This window comes from Anser anser (genome assembly GCF_964211835.1).
Source record: "Anser anser genome assembly, chromosome: W".
NCBI classification, from domain to species: domain Eukaryota; kingdom Metazoa; phylum Chordata; class Aves; order Anseriformes; family Anatidae; genus Anser; species Anser anser.
In genome coordinates this window covers 9,970,030-9,989,987 of record NC_139731.1, presented here as the reverse complement: position 1 = coordinate 9,989,987, position 19,958 = coordinate 9,970,030, and the positions used below count along the sequence as shown (strand labels likewise).

The following is a 19,958-nucleotide window of genomic DNA, read 5'->3' as shown; positions in this document are numbered from 1 at the left end:
GCAGTTTTTAAAATCAATTGCTTCTCTGTCTCAGTCAGGTGTTCTAACAATAACTGTATGTACTTCCAATCAGGGTTATGTTGCTTTACAATGAAATGAAAATATTTGGTGACACTTACTGGATCATTCCTGTAATCTTTCACAACCCTTTTCCATTCTCCCAGATCAGTAGTGGTAAAGGGTATTTTGATCAGCACTGCCCCGCCATCAGGCCCTACTGCCTCCCGGAGAGGTGCCTGTAAAGCTGTGGAAGCATATTTCTTTCTGGTACTGGAAGATACAGGACTGTCCGGGGGAGTGGATGCTCTGTCTGAGTCCTCACCCTGTTCCTGTGGTCGAGGGGGAGGCTTAAACAAATCTGTTAGATCCTGCTCTGGTGCTTGATAGATCTTTTCTGCTCTGGTACACCTTTGTCCAATACTGCATGCCGAGCAACACCGTGTCAATTTACCCCTAAGCTCTTTGTTATTTTCTTACTCGAGTGCCAGTACCATGGGATCCTGTGGTGGTGCCATTCCACAGTCCCTTTGCCACTCCGGGTGATTTCGGAGGGTAAAAAACATCCGCATATGAAACCTCATCCCACTTTCCTTCTCTCCTTAAGAACAACAACAACTGTAAAAGAGTATTATAATCTATTGTCCCATTGAGTGGCCACTTAGCTCCATCCTCTAATTTATACAGTGGCCACCACTGATTACAATATTTGATAAGGATTTTCTTACTTTCTGTACCTCCAGTCCCGAAGATATCCCTCCAGTAAGCTAACACACAGCCTAAGGGGCTCTTCTTCAAAATTCCTCCTTGAGTATTTCCCATTTTACAACTCCTTTCACTGAAACTTCTAAACCGTTACTTAAATAATGCTCCCGCCTTTCCCTTGTCACACGTCAGGATATTTACAGACGGGACGCACCACTGAGCCTGTATATTATCTAATCAACACTTAGATAAAACAGCACTCCCTTTTGATCTTTCATGCACTTCGTTCGTCTCTGGCCACTCCCCTCGCAGAGAATACGGAACCGCGGATTGGAACTCGGCACTCGCTTGGCAGCGATGCTGCGTCTCACTCACACAGCACAATCACACAATCACACAAAGGGCCCCTTACACTTCTTGTTCATACCACAAAAATATATAACTTAAAACAATAATCAAACTTGTTTGTATCATCTCAAACTCACACACACAAATGCCTTCAACATGAGCTATCTAGACATTTACAAATAAGACCTACAGTTATTAACATTCCAGCCAATATCCCTCCAGCAGCTGCAAACATTACCCAAGTAACCTTGTCACAATTGCGAGAGGCCCACTTACCCTTCTCCTGCTTCTTATACAGTCATTAGCAGGCCCATCCTGGCTCCCAACACTGTGATGCAGCGGTAACCTCAGGTTCGCTCGATCTACTCCCAAGGTCGCTAGCAACCACTCTATCGGTCACCAAATCCCCTTTGAACATGCAGGGTACCCTTCTCTCATATGGGGACTATGCTGCACGCCAGACGTCTTCTGTGCGATTTACCAGCTGCCCCGACCACACGTACGACTTACAGGCCCATCCCACAACACATACCGTTTTATCCGCAGATTCAGAAGGTTTTTGTCTGCTCCCGTGGTGAGCGGCTGGCAGCGGAGACTCCTCCGAGGAAAGTGCTCGGGGGAGCCCAGGAGCGCCCGCTCCACAGTCGATCCCGCGGCCAAGCAGAGAGTCTCCTGCCTGGCTCGCAAATTGACGTGCGGAAAACAGACTCCACAGTCAGTAAGATTGTAAAGTAGGTATGTTTATTCAGCGCTGGGCGGCATGGGGGGTAGCCCCACCAAAATCGTACGCACCTGACACGGTAACTTGCCATGGTTATATGCAGCAAAGAGTTACATATGCATGAAATTTCACAATACGCCTATACATATTCATAACCTGTCCCCGCTTCGTATTAAAATTAGTTCCAAGGAGTCATTTCCATAAACTCCTTCCTTCTACGCTTGCGCAGTGTATCCTGGTGGTGGTCTTCGGGGGTCGTGGGGATGAAGATTGATGACTCTTCCTCATCACCGCTAGTTGACCTCTTGTCTCTGCGCAGACTCAGTTGCTTCTTGGATCTTGTCCATCCGCAGGACCAGTTTCTACCAGTTTCTTAAGATAGGCTCACACTGTTATTAAGAGACTGACCTTGGTAAGGGGCCCAAGGCTTCTTGCTTTAATTAATTTGCACAAGCACCATAGTTAGTAAAGACACAAAGTAGCATCCTAGTTTCATGCTGTCAGCACTCTATCTCTACTTGATAAGATTCCCCTAACTCCCTGTCTCAGTCCCCCCTTTTCGAAAAAGTTAGTAAATTCTTTTCTAAAAGGTTAGTAAATTCTGCTATTGTCTCAGTCCCCCCTTTTCTAAAACGTTAGTAAATTCTTTTCTAAAATGTTAGTAAATTTTTGTATTCTCCTAACTCCCTCTCTCAGCAGGGCCCCCTTAATCCTGGTCAGAATCTTCTTTTCTGTGTCTAAAGGACTGCCTGCTGGAAGTTGGAGCAGCAAGCTTCTCAGAGAACCCCCTTTTTACTGATTGTTTTTCCTTACAGGTCACGTACCCGTGCCTCTTCGTCTGAGGTAGATTTTTCCATGCAGTTTTCTCATGTCCTTTCCATGGTCACGTAGGTGAAACCACAGGGTGGCACGGGGTGTGTACCCACCATATCGTCTTCCTTGCATGGATGGACGCTTACCCCTGATAGCTGAGACACTGGTTTGTACAAGTGGGGAGGAAAATAATCTCTCTTTAAGTTGGTGGACCTTTTCAGAAAGTTTCTCCAAAGTATTCTCTTTTAGTTGGTGGACACTGGTTCGTTCAGGTGGGGAGGAAGATTAAATTCTCTTTAAGTTGGTGGAACTCTTCAGAAAGTTTCTCCACAGCCGAGACGGAGGCCTGTAGGGAAGAGGAGAGACTTTCTTCGTACTGCCGGAGTTGTTTAGCCTATCCATCCACTGTGGGTTCCTCATGGTCTTTTCAGGCCATTACTGCCAATGAGCTGGCATATGATGATGGTGCGCTCCGTACAAACTTCCACCACATGAGTCGTGTACACCTCACTTCATCTGGATTCGTGGATATTTGTTCGTTTTCTAGGTCTCTATAAATCACCTCCTGTACGGCTAATTCCCTCAGGTACTGGATTCCCTTCTCCATAGTGGTCCACTTGCCTGGTAGACATACAAGATCTTCCTTGAAGGGATACCTTTCCTTCGCACCTGACAGGAGATGCCTCCAGAGGGTGAAGATTTGTGCTCCTTTTCCAATTGCTTTGTCAATGCCCGCTTCTTGAGCAAGTGAACCCAGCTGCCTGGCTTCCCTGCCCTCTAATTCCACACAATTGGCTCCGGTGTCCCAGCACCGGAGCAGCCAGGTGACAAGCTGCTCACCTAAGCAGCGACCAAATTCTTTTTGCACATCTCGTAGCTCACGCTGGTATAGGTTTCGGGTAATTACTATTGATTTTTCAACATCTTCATCTTCATCCTCCTGCTCCTCTGATGGCCCAGCCTCATCTTCTCTATACCTAGACCTAGCAGAAGACTGTCTGCGTTCTAAATGACCTGAATCTCTATACCATTTTTTCACCTTGTCTAAAGGGGCAACTTGCACTGCTACAGCTCGTTTCTCTGACCCAGGCACAGGCCCTGCCACAGGGGTTGGAAAACCCTCTGCAGGGGCAACTTGCACTGCTACAGCTCGTTTCTCTGACCCAGCCACAGGGCCTGCCACAGGGGTTGGAATACATGCTGGGCCCATCAAAGGGGTTGGAGCGGCTGCAGGAGCTGGAGCGGCTGCAGAAGCTGGAACGGCTGCGGGAGCTGGAATGGCTGTGGGAGCTGGAGTAGCTGCAGGGTCCATCGTAGGGGTTGGAGTGGCCGTTGCGCCTGTCACAGGACTTGGAGTGGCCGCAGGGTCTGTCACCAGGTTGATAGTAGCATCAATTGCAGCTCGATAGGCACAAGCCAGACCCCAGCACGCTACAGTGATTTGTGTCACTTTGGAACTGCCAGAGTCATGACACCCTTTTTTCAAGCATTCTACCAGTTTTTCAGAATTTTGCAGTTGTTCAGGGGTGAATTTCCAAAGCACTGGAGGTGCCCACTGCTCTAGAAACCTGCCCATATCCTCCCACACTCCCTGCCACTCACAACTATCCCGCCCCAGGACAGATTTCTGGATGAGATTCCTAAGTAGTTGTTTAACCTTAAACAAAACCTGAAGCACATTCGGGAGACATGACAATAACACCATGCTAGTCTGAACATCCCAAGGATATTCAACATCTTGGAGAACTATCCTAACTAGCTCAGAGGATAATAGGGTGGTGAAGGAGAAAGGGAGAGTGAACAAGTAGGAAAAAATATCTTCCCCTGTCCCCTCCACAGATTGTCTCCCTGACGAAAAAAGGCAACAAGTGTAATTGCTAATAGTTTCCGAGATAGATATGGTTTCCAAAGTATAGAGTCGACGACAGTGCTGAGTACAAATACCAGGTTAGGGTCATGACCAGACATTTCATCATATCATAAGCCATTGTTACACTGCACAGTACCATAACGATCTTAAACCAGGGCCTGGAAAGGATAAACAGCGCGACAGGGAGCACATACAGTAAGTAACGTGCTATAAAACTCAATTTGGAAAACAGGCACAGCAGACTTGAGATTAAGGCAATCAACATGGTGACTAGCAACTATCAAGCAGGTCTAATACTTATACCAATTTTAGTTTAACACACTCTGGTCAGATCTGTTGATATCTCAACCCTTCGGGCCCCACGTTGGGCGCCAAAAGGACTGTTGTAGTTTAACGTGGTCGGCAGCTAAACACCACACAGCTGTTTGCTCACCCTCCCCCCTCCCTCTCTGGGATGGGGGACAGAAACGGGAAAGTGAAGCCGGTGAGTTGAGATAAAGACACTTTCTTAAGACAGGAAAATAATAATAATAATACTGACGATAATAGTACTACTACTAATAATGTGTATGAAACAAGTGATGCACAATGCAATTGCTCACCACCCGCTGACCGATGCCCAGCCTATCCCCGAGCAGCCGGCCCCCCCACCCCGGCCAGCCACCCCTATATATTGTTCAGCATGACGTCAGATGGTATGGAATACCCCTTTGGCCAGTTTGGGTCAGCTGTCCTGGGTCTGTCCCCTCCCAGCTCCTGCTGCACCCCTAGTCTGCTCGCTGGCAGGACAGAGCGAGAAGCTGAAAAGTCCTTGGCCTGGTCTAAGCAATGCTCTGCAACAATTAAAACATCAGCATGTTATCAGCGCTCTTCTCATCCTAATCCAAAACAGCACCCTACCAGCTACTAGGAGGAAAATTAACTTTGTCCTAACTGAAACCAGGACAGGTTTTGAGGTTGTTTTCCATATACAACACCAGTTCTTGAATGTGGTTGCTCATTTTGAAAGCAGGTGCACTTAATATTTATACAATTCAAATCATGAGCTATTCTCACCCAACATTCAGTCCCCTTGAGGTAATCATTGGACTTCCCCATCCATCCGCATTACACACCAAGTACACCCAGGTCCTTGACCAAAAGCAATCCCACAGATGGGTTTGCTTTTTCCTGAGGCAGAAATAGCCCAGATTGTCTTCCCCAGCATGTTTTTTACGTGCAGTACAGGGACTTTGTCCCCTTCTACAATATGTAACAGATCCCCTAGTGCTGACTAACCAGGTGGCCTTTGCCAAATGTGTATCCCAATGTTTGAATGTCCCAGCACCCATTGCTTTCAGCGTAGTCTTTAACGTTCCATTGTATTGCTCCACTTTCCCGGAGGCTGGTGCATGATAGGGGATGTGATACACCCACTCAATACCACGTTCTTTGGCCCAAGTGTCTATAAGGTTGTTTCGGAAATGAGTCCCATTGTCTGACTCAATTCTCTCTGGGGTGCCATGTCGCCATAGGACTTGCTTTTCAAGGCCCAGGATAGTGTTCCGGGCGGTGGCATGGGGCACAGGATATGTTTCCAGCCATCCGGTGGTTGCTTCCACCATTGTAAGTATGTGGCGCTTGCCGTTGCGGGTTTGAGGGAGTGTGATGTAATCAATCTGCCAGGCCTCTCCATATTTATATTCCAGCTATTGTCCTCCATACCAGACAGGTTTTAACCGCTTGGCTTGCTTGATTGCAGCACATGTTTCACAGTCATGAATAACCTGTGCTATAGTGTCCATGGTCAGGTCCACCCCTCGATCACGAGCCCATCTATCTGTCGCATCTTTTCCTTGATTGCCTGAGGTGTCATGGGCCCAGTGAGCTATAAATAATTCACCTTTATGTTGCTAGTCCAGGTCCACCTGAGCCACTTCAATCTTAGCAGCCTGATCCACCTGCTGGTTGTTTTGATGTTCTTCAGTAGCCCGATTCTTGGGCACATGAGCATCTACATGGCGTACCTTTACAACCAGGTTCTCTACCCGGGCAGCAATATCTTGCCACAATGCAGCAGCACAGATGGGTTTCCCTCTGTGCTGGCAGTTGCTCTGCTTCCGTTGCTGTAACCACCCCCACGGGGCATTTGCTACCATCCATGAATCAGTATAGAGATAGAGAACTGGCCACTTTTCTCGTTCAGCAATATCTAAAGCCAGCTGGATGGCCTTCACTTCTGCAAATTGGCTTGATTCACCTTCTCCCTCAGCAGTTTCTGCAGCTCGTCGTGTAGGATTCCATACAGCAGCCTTCCACCTCCAATGCTTTCCCACAATACGACAGGACCCATCAGTGAACAGGGCATATTGCTTCTCATTTGATGGTACCTTATTAAATTGCGGGGCTTCTTTAGCACGTGTCACCTCCTCCTCTGGTGATATTCTGAAAGCTTTGCCTGCTGGCCATTCCATGATCTCTTCCAAGATTCCTGGGCAACTGGGGTTTCCTATTCCAGCCTGCTGTGTAATCAGTGAGACCCACTTCCTCCACGTAGCATCACTTGCATGACACACGTGGGGAACCCTCCCTTTGAACATCCAGCCCAGCACCAGGAGTCGGGATGCCAGGAGGAGCTGTGCTTCAGTACTAACCACTTCTGAAGCAGCTTGAACCCCTTCACATGCTGCCAATATCTCTTTTTCTGTTGGAGTGTAACGGGCCTCGGATCCCCTATATCCCTGACTCCAAAACCATGGGGGTTGACCTCGAGTTTCCCTGAGCTCTTTCTGCCAGAGACTCCAGGTGGGGCCATTCTCCCCGACTTCAGAGTTTACATCTTGTCCTGCTCAAACTGGCCCAAGGGCTACTGCATTAACCATCTCCCGTTTCCATATACAACACCAGTTCTTGAATGCGGTTGCTCATTTTGAAAGCAGGTGCACTTAATATTGATATGTAAATCATCAGTGTTTAATTTTAAAAGCTTTTGATTCTTAGAACTTGGAACTTGATTATATTTAACATGTAGCCTTTTATGGCCATAAATATAAAAGTTTGTTACCCCTGTTTTCAAATTTTATTTGCGTGTTCAATGTTACAAACAATTGCTCACGGTATTCCTGCTTTTATTGCTAAGGTTGTATGGTTGTTTTAATTTTAGTAAAAGAGCATGAGTAAATGTCTGGCTGTATCTATACACTGAGTACAAATACTCTATTTTATTTAACTGTCTTTAAATACATCATATAAAACCTATTTCAAAGACCAGTCATGGCAGAATTTTATAAAGCCAGAGGTTGGAGGAAGGGAGATTAATATGTCTAGAAACTGACACAGTTTAATTACAGGTTTTAATATTTAGTATAATTATACAGTGCTTCTCACTTTCATAGTTCAAACGTGAGCTAGTTTATCCTCGTGACACCCTTCTTAAGCACATAAGTAATATTTATCCCCAGTTTGTAAGTGAGGAAAGGGATTTACTCTTGGTACCAAATTGTGTTGCAGAGATGACATTCAGGACTGCCAGCCTCCAAGCCATCCTTCATTCAAAGCCTTGTGGTATCCATCCAGGGCCATGCTAGACCTGGAGCAAAGCCACTGTCTTTGTACCGAACCTTCAGAGCTCGACCTTTCCTGCCAGTTACTGTTAGGATTTAATTTCTCAGATCTTAAGTCAATGCCCTCCTGCAATCCTGTTGCTGTTTCTCCTCTAATAGCCTGGTCCTATCTTTTCAGAAGAAAAGTTGCAGTTTAGAAATCCTGTCCATCACTCAAGAGTGAAGAGTGTGTGAATGGGAGAAGAGAGAGGCTCAGTCAAGGAGCATTCACCTTATTGTAAATGAATGCAACAACCTGGAAAAAGTGCCTGGTTGAGAGATGTGGAGACAATGGAATGTGTGGGCCCCAAAATGAGTGATATGGGCAGTGAGAGCTGAGGCTTCCCCAGTGTCACTGGAGGGACACCCAGCTGCTGCCGGGGCTGGGACAGGATGTTGGACTTACGCCCATTCAGACTCCAAGCCTTATTATTCTGTGGCTACTGCTGAAGGCTGTCAAGGGTGTTGAGGATCAGTGAATTACAACCCTAGCTGGTGCTAAGTGTTTCAATGCTTCACAACCCTTTCAGTGAAGAAATTCTTCCTAATATCCAACCTAAACCTCCCCTGGTGCAGCTTAAAGCCATTTCCTCTTGTTTTATCACTTGGTGTTTGGGAGAAGAGACCCATCCCCACCTTGTGTGGTGGTTTTACTCGGGTGGGCGGCCGAGCTCCACCACAACCGCTCTCTCACTCCCCATCCTCAAAGAGGAACGGGGAGAAAATAGGATGAAAAGGGCTCAAGGGTTGAGATAAGGACGAGGAGATCACGCAGTAATTATTGTGACGGGCAAAAGACTCAGCATAGGGAGATAGTAAGATTTATTACCTATTACTAACAAGCTAGATAAGTGAGAAACAAAGGAAAGAAACCAAAAGCACCTTCCCCCCCATCCACCCTCTTCCACCTCCTCCCCCCGAGCGGCGCAGGGGAACGTGGGTTATGGTCAGTCTATAGCGCTTCTTCGCCGCCGCTCCTTCTCGGTCACTCTCATCCCCTGTGCTGTGGGGTCCCTCCCACGGGATGCAGTCCTTGCTGAACTGATCCGTCGTGGGCTTCCCACAGGCAGCAGCTCTTCAAGAACTGCTCCAGATACGGGTCCGTACCACGGGGTCTATCCCTCAGGAGCAAACTGCTCCAACCTGAATCCCCCACAGGCAGCAGCTCCTGCCAGGTCACCTGATCCTGCGTGGGCTCCTCTCCACAGGCTACAGGTCCGGCCCGGAATCTGCTCCGGCAGGGGTCTTCCACAGGCCTCAGCCTCCATCGGTGCAGGTCCACCTGCTCCACTGTGGTCTCCTCCACGGGCTGCAGTGTGGAACTCTTCTCCACCGTGGTACTCCATAGGCTGCAGGGGGACAGCCTACTTCACCATGGTCCTCACCACAGGCTGCAGGGGACTTCTGCTCCGGCGCCTGGAGCACCTCTCCCCCTCCTTCTTCACTGACCTTGGCGCTTGCAAAGCTGTTCCTCACTCCTCTCCACGCTGCTGTGTGGCGTAGCATGTTTTTTTTTTTTTTTTCCCCTGTCTTAAATATGCTCTCACAGAGGCGCAAAACAACATCACTTATTGGCTCAGCTCTGGTCAGCAGTGGGGCCCTTACCAAACATGGGGCAGCTTCTAGATCCTTCTCACAGAAGCCACCCCTATGGCCCCCTGCTACCAAAACCTTGCCATGTAAACCCACTACACCTTGCCATAGCCTCCTTTAAGGTAATTATAGAGGGCAATAAGGTCTCCCCCAAGCCTCCTTTTCTCCAGGCTAAATCACCCCAGCTCCCTCAGCCACTCCTCACTTGTTCTCCAGAAGGAATGTTTTTTGTTTTTTGTTTTTGTTTTTTTTTTTCCTAAATAGGGAAACTTAGCTGAGGAATCCTGGGCTTTTTAATACAATTTAAAAGTAGTCATACGAGCATTATTTAAAGATAAATCTCCACTGAAGTGAGGGATAACTATAAGTGTATTTTGTATATCAGTGCTTTTATATAATTCATATTTAGAGGTCTTTTCTCTGTGTTTTAGAGCAATGAAATACTTAAGCTATTTGCAAGGTGATACTACAAACCTGGGTCTGCGCAACAGCTGCACTGCTCATTCTCATGTGGCTTGATTTCCCTTTTTATCTCATTCTTTGCAACTGAAGAGTTATCAGCATGTATTCCATGTACCTGATTGAGTTGAAAGTCCCTTAAAACTAGCACAGTAAAGATGGAAGCACTCACAGAAGAGGAATTTTTCCATTCCTTGTTTTTTTGTGTTGTTTTTGGTTTGGTTTGGTTTGTTTGTGGTTTTTTTTGTGTTTTTTTTTTTTTTTTTGTGCTGTCTTGGACTTGATTCCTGTCTTCTGAGACACTCTTATGGTTCTTGTGGGTGCAGGAGAGTTCTTTCACATGTTCAAAGATACAATTTCTTATTAATCTAAGTATATATATGTGTAAGGACAGCAGTGCAGCATTCCCAGTTGTAGTTTCTGAAGTTGGAAAAAGCGTAGGAAGTTGCTGAGCTGGAAGATTTTTTTTGGACTCTCGCCAACTAGTAGACAAGACATCCCTCTGAACTTTTTAAAAAAAAGTCTGAAAAGTCTGAAAAAGATTGAAAATCTTCACCTACATGTCAGAGCTGCAATTGTGAAATGAAGGCTTAAATCAATAGAATCGATGTTTAATTTCTATACATCTGAAGAGCTGTAGCTGAACAAGTTCTCAGGACTTCTTTGAAAGGAAGCATTTTCAAATCTGTTCATGCAATTTTCCTTTCCTCCAGTATCCTTTTAGTATTGGCTACAGAGGTAACATAGGCTGGGATTTAAAGGTGATAAATTGTGTAATGTGATTCAATTTCTAACATCTTCTTGAAAATTAATGGAGATAATTCAGTTAATTTTGTCAGCCTTCAGAGGAGGCTACCAATAGAAAATCACTTATCTCAACTGTAAAATTTGAGTTAGAGCAACCTGTGGCTGAAGTGCTTCCTGATGTAAAAACAGTTACTTTAGTTTTCACTAGGCTAATTCAGGTAGAGTTACTCTGAATTGACTCTGTGCTGATTACATTGCCTATGTAAAAATGCTCCTTCAGAAGCACCACAGTCTTACACAGCTGTAACTCTTACTTATGATGGAAATGCCTTCAGTGCTTTAAGACTTTGGATTTGTTTGGGGATTTTTTTTTACTCTTTGTTTAGCTTTGCAGAGCCATCACAGTTCAGAGGCACTGAGGTGATGATTTCCCTCATGTTCATCAATAGCAGCAGTCACTTAAACCTGAGCAAGATTGCAGAAGGTACAGGAATTATACAGGTGTTTTGGGGAGAGTGGTTTTAACATCACAGTTGTAGAAGTACTATGCAATGTATAATTTTCATTGTAGAAGCATTCTATTATACCTGCTGAGATGGGAGGAAAAAATCATATTTATTTTAATGTTTTATTATAAAATATTTTTATTTAAATAGCATTTTGTAGGCTGTCATTTTTTCCCCACTAAGTGCTTAAGACTACTGAGGAGAAATTTAAGTCTATTTTAAAGAATGTTTAGATTAAAGCCAAGATGTGTAAAACAGGACAAAACACAAATCCATAACCCTCTGCAGTACTCCTCTCCCTTGGACCCATGAACCTTTTATCTTTATGTAGAACATAATGATTTCTTTTCTTGCTGTTTTCAGGTGCTCCTGACCCAACAGCAGGTGCTAGTATAGATGATGAAAACTGCTGGCATTTGGATGAGGAACAGGTCCAAGAACAAGTTAAACTCTTCCTCTCCCAGGGTGGATATCATGGATCAGGGAAGCAGCTCAATTTGCTTTTTGCAAAGGTGTGTTGAGTATTCTAAACCTTCCCTTTTTTGTCTCCCCTATTCCTCCAGCCAGTCTGTACTTGTTAGTGTCTTACTCCAAGTTCTGTTGTTCTAAAACAATACAAAGCCTTGTGAATGTGATGACAAGTTAATAATGAGCTATTGTACAACAGTGGTCCACAATCTGGTGCATCTTGAGATCAGTTTAAGGATATGAAGTAACATTTCAAACATCTGCAGATTTGCACACCCCAAAATGTCGGCGAAACCTGTGGAAATAATAGTCTTGCAGTAGCTTGCATAATACACCTGTGGATTACTTGTGGACGTGTGTTTGAAGAATTCCAATGTGATACTGAAATCAAAAATCATTGTTAAAATTGGGAAGGCAGACTTTTTCTACTTAAAAATTTCACTTCAGATATATTAATCATATTTCTTATTTAACAGAGAGGTTGAATGTTTATCACTGCAGCATGTTGTTTGTACTGTGGTGTGTTTTTTTTTCCAAGTTTGTATTAAAAGGCTCATTTCCTAGGTGCGAGAGATGCTAAAGATGAGAGATTCAAATGGAGCTCGCATGTTGACATTGATAACAGAACAGTTCATGGCTGACCCTCGTCTGTCACTTTGGAGACAACAAGGAACTGCAATGACTGACAAGTATAGGCAGCTCTGGGATGAACTTGGTAAATGAACAAAATCATCTAGGTCTTCATGTGTATAATGAAGAAACAATTGCATGTTTGGGGGTGGAGAGAAACTTTATCATGGTACTAGGTAAAACAGGTTAGAGTCTTCTGCAGTTTTGTTTGTTCAGTTAAGGTTGGATGAAATTGAATTTCTGATCTACTCCATGAGACAATTGCAGTCCTCTCAGAAGCATGGTGTGAAACAGGTACAATTGCAGCAGGTTGTAAGTAACCTGAGGATCTAAAAAGAATGAAACAAAAAATGGAAATGTACAAAACTGAGGGTAAGTATATAAACCACAGTGCTAAACTGGAAAGGTTAAGGTAAAAATAATTTTGCAAGTAGAGGGAAATAGAAGGCAAAAAGAGGAGATTCATTAAGAGTATGAGAAGATTTCAACAAGGGAAAGCAAAGGTCCATTACATAGGGAAGGAGATCAAATAACAGAGGGCTAAAACAATTAACACTGCTCTACAGGAAAGATCAGTTGTGACCAGTTAAATGACTTGTACAACATAGGGAGGAATGCAGGCTGAAATGGGCAAGGAATATTTAAACTGGTGAAGTCTGAGGGCACTTTCTCTAAAGTGTTCCAAAACTCAATGGCACAGTTTTGAACTGTTTTTAACTGCTTCAGAAGTTCTCGAAATGTATACGAATTTGTGATAGGAAGACAAAACAAAAATAACTTGAAGGTAAACGTCACCAACATTTTAAAGGACGGTAAGTGAATGGGACCAATTATATTAATAAAGTAACCACCAGCATTGCTTTCATAGAGTGTAAGGTACCGGAACAAACTACTAGCCAGTTAGTGTATAATCATGTAGAAGATAGTGATAAAAGACAACCTGAAATACTTAAAATACATGGTAAATCTAATTTGTTTCTCTAAAAGATAATTAACTGAGTGTGTGCATTGAAGGGATTAATGTGGCATATCTTAGCTGTAGTAAGGTTTTGGATGCTGTCTTGGAGGCTTTCTCAGAGCAAGTTGAAGACACACAGTCTAGATGAAATTGCCTTGTTGTTCATAGAACTTCTATTAGTTACCTGCGCTTTCATTCAATCTGGAAAGACACTTCAAGTCTACACTTAGAGGAGCTTGCCCTGAGATGTGTTCTGGCCAACATGTCTATTCCTGATTTATGTGGCATGGAAGATGCATGTATATATGTATTTATATATATAAAAACATTTATATATATTTATTTATTTATAATTTACATATTTATATATATAAAAACAATATATAAACATTGTGGAGAACAGAGCCAAAACTCATAATGGTCTTGATACATTTTAAAGGTGCAAAATTAAGATAAATGAAATTAAATCAACGCAAAAATAATTCCTTCCTTTAGAAAGGAAAAGTCGAAAGCAAAACTTTTGAACTTTGCACTTGTAAAGGTTAAAGATGACCATGATCGATTGTACAATGTCTAGTGGGGCTAAGACTAGATATAATGTTAGCATAAATTATGTTCACACTAAATGAAGCATTAAGCTAAAGTCTGTCTAGTTGAGATTACAGACCTCTGTTGTGGTTTTACCTGGCCGGCAGCTAATCACCACACAGCCGTTTGCTCACCCTCCCTACTCCCTCTGTGGGATGGGGGGAGAGAATTAGAAAGAAATGAAAGCCTGTGAGTAGAGATAAAGACAGTTTATTAGGACAGAAAAGAAGGGAAAATAATAATACTAATGATAATAGTACTACTAATAATAATGTGTACAAACAAGTGATGCACAGTGCAATTGCTCCCCACCCGCTGAACGATGCTCAGCCTATCCCCGAACAGCCCGTCCCCCCACCCTGGCCAATGCCCATATTAATTGTTCAGCAATTGTTCACCGAAGCACTAGACTTTCGCACTGGCCATATGGGACTATTAAAAGGTGAATGAGTCTTGCTGATCACTCCTTGGCTCTCCAGTTGACGAACCAGCTTATGGATGGGAATCAGGGAGTCTCGGTTGGTGCGATATTGCCGCCGGTGCACAGTTGGGGTAGCAATTGCCACCTGCTGTTCTTAGACCCTCAGCAACCCCACAACAGAAGGGTCCTCCGAGAGACCGGGCAAGGTAGACAGCTGCTTAATCTTCTCTGTACTCAAGGCAGCTATGCCAAAAGCCCACCGGTACCCTTTTGGGTCCTTGAAATATCCTCTTCTAAGATAGTCTATGCCAAGGATGCATGGAGCATCCGGGCCAGTCACAATAAGGTGCTTTTGCCACTCCTTCCCAGTTAGACTCACTTCAGCCTCCAATGCAGTTAACTGCTGAGATCCCCCTGTCCATCCAAAAATACGGATGGGTTCTGGCCCTTTATAAGCTTGATGGTATTACAGTACACTGTGCACCTGTGTCTACTAAAGCCTTGGGTCTGACATGCCAGGCCATTGAATCCACACAGTCCAATAAACCCAACTGTCCCTTTCCTCCCCTGGCTGGAGGCAGGGCTCCTCTGATCCTGGTCATAATATTCATTACTGTGTCTGGGGGACTGCCTGCTGGAAATAGGAGCAGCAAGTTTCTCAGAGAAAGCCCTCTTTTGTGATTGCTTTTTCTTGCATCTCAAGTATCCATGCCTCTAGGGTCGAGGTAGATTTTCCATCCCATTTTCTCATGTCCTCTCCATGGTCACGTAGGTAAAACCACAGGGTGGCATGGGTAGTACCTGTGTACCCACGATATCTTCTTCCTTGAACAGAAGGATGCTTGCCCCTGATAGCTGAGACACTGGATTGTACAGGTGGGGAAGAAGATAAATTCTCTCTGAGTTGGTTGGAAACTTCAGAAAGTTTCTCCAAAGTATTTTCTTTTAGTTGGTGGAAATCTTGAGAAAGTTTCTCCACAGCCAAGACGCAGGCCTGTAGGGAAGGGGAGAGACTTTCTTGGTACCACCGGAGTTGTTTAGCCAATTCATCCACCATGGGTTCCTCATGGTCTTTCCAGATCATTACCGCCAGTGAGCTGGCATATGATGATGGTGCGCTCCGTACAAACTTCCACCACATGGGTGGTGTACACTTGACTTCATCTTGATCTGTGGATAGCTGGTCCTTGTCTAGGTCCCCATAAATCACCTCCCATACAGGTAATTCCCTCAGGTATTGGATTCCCCTCTCCATGGTGGTCCATTTGCCTAGTTGACATGCAGCATCTTGCTCGAAGGAATACCTTTCCTTCACACCTGACGGGAGATGCCTCCAGAGGGTGAAGATTTGTGCTCATTTTCCAACGGCTTTGTCAATGCTTGTGTCCCTAGCAAGGGATCCCAGCCGCCAGGCTTCCCTGCCCTCTAATTCCAGACTATTGGCTCCAGTGTCCCAGCACCAGAGCAACCAGGTGACAAGGTGCTCACCTGGACAATGACCGAAATCCTTTCGCATATCTCGTAGCTCATGCTGGGATAGGCCTCGGGTAGTTATTGATGCTTTTATGATATGTTCCTCTTCATCTTCCTGTTCGTGTGATGGCCCAGCCACTGCGGAGTAGCCTATCTCGTCGTTGTCTTCCTCCCCAGTCCGAGTAGGAGCTCCTCTGCGTTCTAAACAACCTGACTTTCTCATCCATTGTTTCATCTTGCTTACAGGGGCAACTTGCACTGCTACACTCTGTTTCCCCGACCCAGCCGCAGGGCCCCTCATAGGGCTTTGAACAGCTGCCGGGCCCATCACAGGTGCTGGAACAGCTGCAGGGCCCGTCACAGGGTTTGGAACAACCGCTGGGCCTGTCAGAAGGGTTGGTTATGAGATATGGTTTCCAAATTATGGAGTCGACGGCAGTGCTGAGTACAAATACCTGGTTAGTCTCATGACCAGCAATTTTATCATATCATAAGCCAGTGTTACACTGTACGGTAAAATAATAACCTTAAACCAGCCCCCAGAAAGGATAAACAGCGCGACAGGGAGCACATATAGTAAGTAATGTGCTATATAACTCAATTTGGAAAACAGGCACAGCAGACTTGAGATCAAAGGAATCAACATTGTGACTAGCAACTATTAAGCAGGTCTAATACTTATACCAATTTTAGTTTAACACACTCTGGTCAGATCTGTTGTTATCTCAACCCCTCGAGCCCCATGTTGGGCGCCAAAAGGGCTGTTGTGGTTTAACCCGGCCGGCAGCTAAACACCACACAGCCGTTCGCTCACCCCCCCCCCTCCCTCTCTGGGATGGGGGAGAGAATTAGAAAGAAATGAAAGCCTGTGGGTTGAGATAGAGACAGTTTATTAAGACAGAAAAGAAAGGAAAATAATAATAATAATGATAATAGTATTAATAATAATAATGTGTATGAAACAAGTGATGCACAATGCAATTGCTCACCACCCGCTGACCGATGCCCAGCCTATCCCCGAGCAGCCAGCCCCCCACCCCGGCCAGCCACCCCTATATATTGTTTAGCATGACGTCAGATGGTATGGAATACCCCTTTGGCCAGTTTGGGTCAGCTGTCCTGGGTCTGTCCCCTCCCAGCTCCTGCTGCACCCCTAGCCTGCCCGCTGGCAGGACAGAGCGAGAAGCTGAAAAGTCCTTGGCTTAGTGTAAGCACTGCTCTGCAACAATTGAAACATGAGTGTGACATCAACATTATTCTCATCCTAAATCCAAAACATAGCACCCTACCAGCTACTAGGAGGAAAATTAACTCTATCCTAGCTGAGACCAGGACAAATTGCAAGGCAATTTGGCAAGGGTACTGCAAGGACACACTGGTCTCTGATCCGTTTCTACTGAAGTAAATTGTGTTGACTTCAGTAGAAGTCAGACTGGGTTTGAGTGTTCAAAGATGCTGATTTAAAAAATAATAAAATAAATAAAAATACTTCACATCTAAGTGTAAGCCTGGCAATTTTCTAATATAAAGTCCTAATTCAGTAAGCAATTTACAGTTCAAATGGTCTCAAGTTAACTAGCTAGTTATGGCTTTTTTTTTTTTAAGTCTTTAGATCAAGATCAGGAGGAAGAATATAATAATTCTGCTCATCTGATTCCCCTATTGTATGTCAAAGAATGGGTTGAGCTAAATGTTACTTACAGAACTCTAAAGGTGCAGTATTGGAAGTATCAAGATTACAAGCTGAAGCTGTGAGCCTTGCTCATATACTTCTCATGCTAGAAGAATGTATATGTGACTTCAGTGATGCACTGGTGAACACTTCCAATTTGCCACAGTAATATGTTAATGTACTTTTCAGAGTTTAGAGGTGATCTGGAATTCTGCACGTTGTTGCTGTATAAATGATGTCTTGGTAGTTAAATTCCACATGCTGATCTTTAGGTGTTTAACTCTCAGCAACCATGGTTGAAGACTTTAGTCTACTGGAATGATTAATTATCTGAAGCCCCTTGGTTTGCCTTTTAATTAATTTGCATTGACAAAATGGAGGAATATGGAAATACACAATAAATATCTGCTGATGCCTGTTGAACTGAGATCTCTGATTTCAAGGAAAGGTCAGTTAACCTTTGTAGTTTAGAGGGAACAACATGGTCCATGCAATCTTACTACAGCAGTAATTCTTTAATATTCATACATCAAAATTAAGTAAAAGTTGCTTGTGGCCTACAAAAGTAAAAATATTTCTTTAATCAAAAGGGAAAATTTGGCTTTGTGCCCCAGCACAAGGATCATGATGAAATATATTAAAGAGGATGGGCCCCAACACCAACCCCTGGGGATCACCACTCACGACCAGTCGCCAGCTGGATTTCACTCCATTCACCACCACTCTCTTGGCTCGGCCGTCCAGCTAGTTTTTAACCCAGCAAAGAGTGTACCTGTCCAAGCCATGGGCTGCCAGCTTCTCCAGGAGAATACTGTGGGAGACCGTGTCAAAGGCCTTGCTGAAGTCCAGGTAGACTATGTCAACGGCCTTTCCCTCATCCACCAGGCGGGTTACCTGGTCATAGAAGGAGATGAGGTTGGTCAGGCAGGACTTGCCTTTCATGAACCCATGATGACTGGGCCTGATCCCCTGGTTGTCTTGCACATGCTGTGTGATTGCACTGAAGATGATTTGTTCCATCACCTTTCCTGGCACAGAGGTCAGGCTGAGAAGCCTGTAGTTCCCCAGGTCCTCCTTATGACCCTTCTGATAGTTGGGCGTCACATTATCAAGTCTCCAGTCACCCGGGACCACTTCGGATGACCATGACCACTGACAGATAATGGAAAGAGGATCGGCAATCATATCCGCCAATGCCCTCAGCACCCTCAGGTGAATCCCATCTGGCCCCATGGACTTGTGACAGTCCAGGTGGAGTAGCAGGTCTCTAACTGTTTCCACCTGAATCGTGGGGGATTTCTTCTGCTTCCTGTCCCAGACTTCCAGTTTGGGAGGCTGAGTACCCTGAGGATAAGTGGTCTGACTGTTAAAGACAGATGTAAAGAAGGCATTAAGAACCTCATGCTTTTCCTTATCCTCAGTAGTCATGTTCCCCCCTGCGTCCAGGAAAGGATGGAGATTCTCCTTGACCATCCTCTTACCGTTAATATACTTAAAAATATATTTTTGTTATCTTTAACTATAGTGGCCAGGTTGAGCTTGTGCTGGGCCTTAGCCTTCCTGATTTTTTCTCTGCCTATGCTAGCAACTTCCTTGTACTCTCCCCGAGTTGCCTGTCCCTTCTTCCACCGGACATAAACTCTCTTTTTCTCCCAGAGACTCAGCAGAAGTTCCCTGTTATAAGTATCTTTATATCTTCTTGCCTGCCTTTGCTGTGAAGAAACCTCATGTAATATGCATGTTTCAAAACAAACATTTCTAGCAGATTTCCTCCATTTTACTATTTAAGAACAGTTTAAGGGGGAGGGAAGCTGGTTTTGTTTCGTTGTTTGTTTGTTTGTTTTTGAGTCAAGGATTATCTTTTTATGGAAAAAAAATATGATGGCTGTGTCATGGGGAAGAGGGTGTATCCAGAGAGCTGTTTGTAAGGCAGGGCCATGGATAACTGGCAAATGTGTTCTGGGCTTTTGTCCTGCTGATCCTGATCTCTCTTGGTTCTTCTGTTTCACAAAACTGAGAGCTTGAAAGGCATTCTGTACATCTAGCTGGGTACTCTACACTTTAATGCATTAAAAAAAAATCTAAAAATTCTAAATGTTGAATTTAGGCAAGGAATCATTATAGATTGAGAGTATTAATTACATTTTTGCCATGAGCAAACCAATGATTAAGTTTTAAATAATGCTTCTTTGATTCAAAAACCACTGACTTTTTTTCTGATACAAGTTTATATTAATCTCTAGAAAATACCAAGTTTTATTCTTTTAACCTTAACTAAATGAAGCTGTTCTCTGTCTATATTTCTATCTCAGGCGTTCCTTCCCTTTGCAATTAGAGAGACAAACTTGTATGAATGGGACATGCCAGCTGTTCTTAACAGATTATCTCTGCTTAGTACTTAAGGGAGG

General features: G+C 44.4%; 1 protein-coding gene across 5 annotated transcripts in view; it reads left to right on the top strand.

The window, feature by feature from the left end:
- Positions 1 to 19,958, top strand: part of LOC310888746 (zinc finger SWIM domain-containing protein 6) — a 219,639-nt gene that overhangs the window by 139,190 nt on the left and 60,491 nt on the right. For all 5 annotated transcript variants that reach the window (XM_083815763.1, XM_083815760.1, XM_083815759.1 and 2 more), the window contains exons 3-4: positions 11,704 to 11,852; positions 12,373 to 12,523. In XM_083815763.1, coding sequence (XP_083671889.1) covers positions 11,704 to 11,852; positions 12,373 to 12,523 — 300 coding nt within the window. The remainder of the gene's footprint in view (positions 1 to 11,703; positions 11,853 to 12,372; positions 12,524 to 19,958) is intronic.